Source organism: Pinus tabuliformis, chromosome J (assembly GCF_031772625.1).
Source record: "Pinus tabuliformis cultivar Carrire ecotype Pingquan chromosome J, CPIR1, whole genome shotgun sequence".
NCBI lineage: Eukaryota > Viridiplantae > Streptophyta > Pinopsida > Pinales > Pinaceae > Pinus > Pinus tabuliformis.
Genome location: NC_142295.1, coordinates 1,265,998,088 through 1,266,006,066, shown reverse-complemented (window position 1 = coordinate 1,266,006,066; position 7,979 = coordinate 1,265,998,088). Strand labels below are relative to the sequence as shown.

The following is a 7,979-nucleotide window of genomic DNA, read 5'->3' as shown; positions in this document are numbered from 1 at the left end:
CGTAAAGAAACAATCAATGATAGTAAAAAGATAGTACAGTAAAGTTTGTATCCAGTATGTGAAAATAACAGCAGGGAATGCCCAAGTACGCGACAATACTAAAAGCAGAGAATGACAAGAAAACAACATTTCGAATTCGACATAAAAATGAGAACCACCAAGTACATAATTAGACACTATCATAAATTAATTAATTCAACTTTGCCAATTACTTCTCCTCTATTTTACCTTTCAACCTTTCAACAGCCCATAAGAGAATATCAATATACCCACCGCAACCATTCAAATATAAAAGGCCCTCTATATGAATATGATTCCTGCTGACCATACTAACAGCAGAGTATACCCAAATCACAAGAATTCAAAAAAAAACAAGTTTTCTATCAGGTACATACCATATACACAATACAAGAACCAAATGTATGCAAGGAAGTAACATTTACCAGTTGACTATGCATGACAATATTTGCTTAATAAAAATTTCATCATCAAGAATATTTGCTTAATAAAAATTTCATCATCAAGAATATTTGCTTAATAAAAATTTCATCATCAAGAATATTTGCCTAATAAAAATTTCATCATCAAGAATATTTGCCTAATAAAAATTTCATCAAGAATCAGAAAACAGGATTTAACGAGTTCAAATGAACATTTAAAATATAAAAAATTTATGTATCTCCGAAAATTATACTACATCGCATCAGTCATACTCACCTTATAACATATGGTAAGCCTACGAAACAATGATTCAAAAATTACCTAGTTACCAACAGTCTAATTTGACAACCAGTTGCAAAACTCTGAACTCCCCATTCTCCACTCTCAAGAATTTATTCCTCGAGTAAAAACCACATTTAGCAAGTACCCATCACAAGTGATCCTTTGTGAAAGGGTAAAGGAATCAATCACCCTTCTTTCTGAAAGAGCAGCCTTCAGTTAGTCGTGCTTTTCCTCCAGTTGGCTGACATAGAACTGTTTGGCAGCTCCCACATACAACAACCGTCTGTGAATGACTGAAAACAGTAGTGCTGCATGGTTCAACCATTAAGATGTTTAGAGTAAATACTGGCACAGCTTTACAAGTTCGGATGAGACAAATTCCAATGCAACATTAAATGAAATCACAGTATACAAAGCAATCAGCAGATACTACTCACATGTTGAAGCAACCTTCGCACTTTACATCCTGCAAAATAAATTTTGAGTTAAGGAAAACAGGCATCTAAAAACTAATGTGAAAACAACAATTAACTCTCAAGCCCCGTCGATACCATGAAAAATGAGTTTGGAGATTGCACAAGCCTTTTCAGTTTGTGCTTTCGCTTTTCCAGCTCAGCTGGGGGATGAAGCAAGTCAATATCATTAGAAAGCACCTGGAAATACCACACATGAAAAGCATTGCAGTATGTTAATGAATGCAATCCATCTCCAATCCTTAACATATGCTAAAATGATTTTAATTATATAGAAATAACAGAACCATCATAAAAGACATTCTAAAAACATCTGAATCCCCGGGATTAGAACAGTAATGACTATCATAACTGCCAATCGTTTCCAGGATTGAATCGAAACTCCACTAGAAGATTAATATTAATATTTTTCAACAAGTCATGCTTGAGAATTTGCACTCTAACATTGGACTAAAGATAAGAATTTGCATGGCGCTAGGTACGATAAGATATAAAACTTAAGTGAGTGACTAATTGGCATAACGTTACATTCAAGACCTCATTGGTCCTGTAATCTGGCAGAAACGGGCATGTTCCCACCTTCAGTGGTGTATTGCAGGGCATTGCATTATAGGGGTTGCATGGATGTTCCAATCTTTCATTTTTTATTGGTTGCAGCCGTCCCAGTTGAAAGGCAAGTATAATGGTTAGTATACCCTATTGTATCTTTGTATAATGTATAATGAAAACAGGTAACGGATATACAATCTGGGGCTCTCTATATATATAGACAAGAGTATACATACTCTCTATATATACTCTCTCAAGTCCCTCTTTGTATACACTTTCCTCTCTACATACTCTCTCGATATACACTATGCATCTCTCTATATATACACTATATATCGGGCGAGAAACTAAGTAGATACACTAGCATAGTTGACATGTGCAGGTAGAAACCTCCCAAATTGACAGACATAAGTTCTGCCTCCCAGTAAACTAAACTGGGAGATCCGTTTCCATAAAAATAGCCCTTGAAAAGGGCAAACAATAATCACCGAGCAGGTAAACATTAATAGTAATTTATATTGGCATATACCTCAATACTCGGATCTAAAGGCATACTTCCGAGTATATTTTACTGTTAAAAATTCTCTAGCCGGTAGGTACTGGTTATCTAATATTCAAAGGGCATTCCAATCCCCTTGTGTCAAGTAAGAAACCATCATTTTTTAGGTTTTTCCAATAAAAAACCCCTCATGTTTCCTTTCAACAATAAATACTATATTATAATATTCGAACAACAACTAAAAAAGCAAAAATATATATCGCGCAACAACCCTCGGAGACTCAAAAACTAAGACCCCATTATCACTTTAGACGTCTTACTATTTTGCGCCAGACCCTACATCCGCAAACCCTAAACCTATCTCGTTTTTTTCAGAACCTTATCCTCTTTCAGACAATACCCTAAACCCCTATTTTTAAACCCTCGAAATCTTACTTTTAGCAATGGACGAGCATCTATACTGATGAAAGCATCTAAGGTGAGCCGATCAATGTATTAATTTGGGCATTAGCACCAAAGACCTGACCGTAGTTCAGACCTTCGATCGCGAGTACTAAAAATATATGATAAGATTGGGAAAGACGCAGTTAATGAGCCTAGCCAGTGCACCAAACACTATTACCAATAGCACCAAAGACCAGACCTTAGACCAGACCTTCAATCGTGAGCACTAAAAATGTATGACAAGATTGGGAAAGAAACAGTTATGGAGGCTAGCCACTGCACCAAACACTATTACCAATACATCATATACAGAAGTAACTGACACCTTTGCTTATAGCTCAATAGACTGCTTTACCTCCTTCCCCTGATTTTCTTTATCTGGATTAACTCCCAAGAATGAATCAATGATATGAAAGCCCAGCTAACTACTCACTGCTACTCACAAAGCTACTGCTCTCGGATAGGACCGACTGGCTCCTTCGCTTCATGAGGTCTAGATCTTGCTATGATACCTCGATAAGCGCTTTCTTAAGACTGAAATTTCCTCTAAGGCAACTGTCTTGAGTTGTATTGCTCCTGTTCTAGCCGAAAAAACCCTAAATCTATCTCGCTTTTTTTCAGAATCTTATCCTTTAAGATAAAACCCTAAACCCCTATTTTTAAACCCTTGAATCTTAGAGCCATCGCATCTACGATAGCTTCTGAAACCCTTTGTGCTTATAAATTAAACTATGGATTCTATACAGTATCAAAAATGAATTTTTTCGCGCAGATTAGAAACAGAAACAAGATATCTTATCTAGAGCGTACCATTTTGTACGCAACGACTTCAAACAGGTCCCGCGTTCAAATATCGAGCGGGCACGGGAAGAACAATGCGTAAACGTTGTCGCAGAGACCAAACGAAAGGAATCAAACCACGCCTTAAACAGATATATTCTCAGACCTCCCCTGTCAAGACGAAATGGAGTAACAAGTGGGAGAGGAATGGATATATATAAATCGGTGCTGTGATCAATAAGGTGTTGATGCCTAGACCGTCGATAAGCTCGGCGTGTTCTAGACCGTTGATATCCCTGTGATGTCGATTAGGGTTTCGGATGAGGTTTTATCGGTGCCGATGCTCTTACAATAAACTAGAAGCTTGGGCGACACTTCGCAATGTGCATGGCGCCGTGGCGGTTTGTTCTAGCAGTTATGACGAGGACATTAACACTGTGTCCTACAACCCTAAACGCCGCGCGGATTTGTAGATCGTCCTATTCTCTTTTTTTAATTATTTAATTTACAAGAAGAAAAATTAGGGTTCGGGGGATTATTTTCAATTCCACTTTTAATGGGTCTATTTTCCTTAAATTATATATGATATTTTTAATGTGTCTAATATTTTTTTAGGATAGTTTACAACATTATTTTTAATGGCTCTATTTTCCATAATTTATATATTTGTGTTTAACATGGTTTGTATTTTAAAAGTTTATAAGTTTATCCTAAGTAAGGTTAAATTATAGGTTTTCCCACCCAGGAAAAAATAATAATAATAATAAAATAAAATAAATAAAATAAGGCTTTTAAAATTATATGTGTTTAACATGGTTCTTATTTTTTAAAGTTTATAAGTTTATTATAGGTTTTTAAAACATTAATTGGAATTATTTTAAGGGTTCAGGCACAACAATGGTTATTTTTTTTATTTAGATTAAGATTTTTAGTGAAATTATGAGTTATACTGTTTGATAAATATTGTTTTAATGGCTTAGTGCTTATGAATATTGTTGTATTAGCTTCAAGTTTTGTGAACTTTAGTCTCACTCTAACCTTGATGCTGAAAAAAAAGCTAATTTATTTCCTAAAAAATTAATATTTTTAAAATGAGTAGAAATATTTATAAAAAGTTAATTGGATTTATTTTAAATGGATGACAAAAAGATAATAATTCTTCTATAGAATTTAACTTTTGTAAATAATATATTAAGTTCATATTAAGTACATAATTGTTAATGAATTTGTTGTTAAATTGTCTTAAAATATTTTATTACACATAAAGATCAAATTATAATATACATAGCTAGTTATTATTTATAGTAAAAAATCATTTTTAATTTTGTTATTAAGTTGACTTGTATTTTTAAATTTAATGGAAATATATTTTTATTAGGGATAAAATTCGAGTGATGGAGCGAAGTGCTAGGATTTCATCTCTTTGTGAGAATGGACACGTCCTTGCATAATAGGAGACAATCTCTAGCACTAAGGAAAGTTGTAGAGCGGGGTTGCGGATCTCGTATTCATTCATAGCACGAGACGAGAATGGAGCAGTATTTGGCTTGTGATGAAATGTGCACCCATCCACAGAAGTACAATGTTAGATCAAGAGGACAAGCAAGTGTTTGGACGTCTGGATGATGCCCTCGCCTGGTTAGACTTCTCTAACAGTGGCCAGAATCGAAGGATAATATCAAAGCTCATGATGAAGCAGACATTTGAGCGCATGAACTTCCCTCTAACCCCAATTAATCATGATAGTAGTTGACTTAATGAGATATGCGCAGAGGGATTGTATGTGATTGTTTCAAATCCTTATTTCCTCTTATGTCTCATAGTCGGTGGAGTGAAAGGGGGTTGAAGTGGGATCGAGGGTTTTTTAGGGGTTTTACATCGTCTGACCCATTGGGTTCACTAGATTTTCCACTTCGTAATGCTCAGATCAGGGTCAATCTGAGATAAAAGTATTCCTTTCCTCCTCTATTAGGGATTAGAGGGGTGGCGAGAAGGTTGAACCTTCTCTCATCAAGCTCGTTAGTGTGACATCATTTTTGCATGTCCATATCCATGTGCTTCTTCACTCCTTAGACCCCACATCTAAATAGATTTGATTGAAAATCTTGATCATAAAATGAGGGACATGATCTAGAATATCCATCGGTTTCCTCCCTCAAATATGTCTAAGAGGACGGTGAAGGTGGAGGAGGGAACATTTCATATTCTCTTAAATAAACTTAGGGGGGAATCTACCATTCTCTAGACCAAGAGTTCAGATTTGGTTGCAAACCTAAAACAAGCATCCAGAAAATCCTTGGTTTAGTTACACCTTCTCAAAGTTTGTTATTTGAGGGGAAACTGCTACAGGATTCTATCAAGATGAAGGAATATGGCATTCTGTGGGATTCCACCATTATCTAAAATCTGAGGATGCGAGTTGGAGCTTAGAGTTCCAGAAACCCCATGTAACGACCAAAAGTTGTATACGCAGCGAAAATCTTTAAAATACTTCAAAGACATGAATGTCCATTGTAAGACATGTAATACTGATTATTGGGAGTTGTCTTTAGTGCGACTTTTTGGACTTTCTGATATCGAAATCCAGCAGAAAAAATTGATGTGAAATCTTAATTTGTGTTAATTAAACTAGTTTTTTATTGTATATATGGATTCAGCATCCTGAAAAACCCTTAGGGCACTTTGATTATGCACGGGTTTCCCATCAAGCTTGTTATTTCAATAAATTCCTGTCATATTTTAGCAAAATTAGAGCGGAAAAACCCACCGGAAAAGCTTCAAAAAAGTCTCACTAAAGACAACTCACTGAATATTGTATATTAAATTGATGTAAGATATAAGATGATTACAAATGAGATTGGAGGCGTGCTTATATACCCTAGGCAAGTCTCATTTCATGAATGGTCATGTCACTAAGACATGCCTCTTCATTACTAACTAACTAACCATTAGTTAATTAATTATTAATTATTAATTATTATTATTATTATATTTATATTTATTATTTTTATGTGATTTATATTCGTAACATTGCCACTCTCTTCAAGAAGCTTTGTCCTCAAAGCTTACTAAGAATATTTTCTTGTCTCTGAACTTTCATCTTCGTTGATACAAGATGATATGATGCTCTGAGTGATAGACAAAATTGTCGTACTGAGAACGGATCAGACCATCCTATATTAATCTTTTGTGGAATCTTCTGATCTCTAGAAAATTTTGATGATTAGTTATCATAGGACTCATTCTGTAAACTTCATTATTCTTGGGGACATAAATTTGTCATTTATGTTCTGAGCGATACTGGTATGTAGATTGATTGGAAAGTTTGCTCTTGTGATTTGGGTGTCGATAAATAGTTCTCTGGTTACACTTTCCCTTATCATGTTAGTGGTTATTTCCTGATTTCCTTGAGGTATTGTTGTTGTTGAGTTGGCTACTGAATCATCATTTAGAATGTTCATCGCTTGAACTACAAGTTCTACATGTGTCTTCACTTTAGTAGGTTTATCCTCTACTTGAGTTACAATTTCGATTGGATCAATATTTGTTTATTTATCTTCAACTTGGACTGAAACGACTAGAGACTTCGATACAACTTCTTAAAGTTGTTCTAACTTGTCATTTAGTGATTTCCTGTCACTTTTAAGCTTATTTATTTATGTAAGTAAGGCTTGGTTATGATTCCTTAGAAGTGAAAGTTCGTCATTTTTTGAATTGTTGACTTTGTCCTTAGTATCTTGTTCTTTATCTTTTAAATTTTTTATTTGCTCTAATAATTTTTTATTAAGGGTTTTTAGGCACAGATTTTCTTTTTCCTTTTTTATGATAGATTCTCCTTTAGTTCCTTATCAGAACTTTATTTTTCTTGTTTTAGTCATTGTTTCTTAACCTTGGATTTTTTTTATCTGTGAAAGCAATTTCTCATTGTGGTCCCTTAGATGCCAAATTTCTTCGTTGCTTTCTATTGATTTTTCATGAAACCGATCTTCGAGATTTTTATATTTCTTTTTTGATGCTTCGTTCTTTTGTTGAAGTTTTGCGATTTCTTCTTTTAATCTTTTCATTTGTGTTTGGGCGTTATCTTGATATTCTTCTAAAATAAACAATCTTCGACATTTTGGACAAGGTATTATGTGATTTTTAAAAATCGATAAATATTTATCTTTTGTTTGACAAAATGGACATCTTGTCCAAAAATGTAGAGTTATATATGGATTCCATAGTTTCTTTGTTCATCTTCGATTAGACTCAATTTGCTTTTTTATTCGAAAATTGACTTCTTTTTAGAAAAAAAATGTCATTTTATTTGATAAACTTGAACACCTTTATAAATTCTTTTAACTTTTATTTTCCTCAATTATATGTTTTTTCCCACTTAAAAAAAATTAATATAGCTCCATTATTTAAATAAATTGCACCTTATATGTATTATAATGCTTTTAAAAAGGGGTTATCCTTATGTCTCTTTATAGTTCTAGATTTAATTTTTTATAAACTTTAATATATGGATA

The 7,979-nt window shown here is 33.9% G+C and overlaps 1 protein-coding gene across 1 annotated transcript; it reads right to left on the bottom strand.

The window, feature by feature from the left end:
- Positions 1-633: 633 nt before the first annotated feature.
- Positions 634-3,781, bottom strand: LOC149231864 (small ribosomal subunit protein eS27y). The gene is made up of 4 exons (XM_089379290.1): positions 3,499-3,781; positions 1,275-1,376; positions 1,161-1,189; positions 634-1,031 (listed from the first exon to the last, which is right to left on the bottom strand). Exons 1-4 carry the CDS (start codon positions 3,499-3,501, stop codon positions 905-907), a joined length of 261 nt encoding a protein of 86 aa, XP_089235416.1. The 5' UTR covers positions 3,502-3,781; the 3' UTR covers positions 634-904.
- Between the last annotated feature and the right edge of the window lie 4,198 nt (positions 3,782-7,979).

What these genes read in the sequence shown, in the direction of transcription:
- LOC149231864 (XM_089379290.1), bottom strand. An exon ending in CTCCAAACTCATTTTTCATG is followed by an intron (nt 1,190 to 1,274) that starts GTATCGACGGGG and finishes TTTATTTTGCAG; the next exon opens with GATGTAAAGTGCGAAGGTTG. An exon ending in TGCGAAGGTTGCTTCAACAT is followed by an intron (nt 1,032 to 1,160) that starts GTGAGTAGTATC and finishes TGAACCATGCAG; the next exon opens with CACTACTGTTTTCAGTCATT.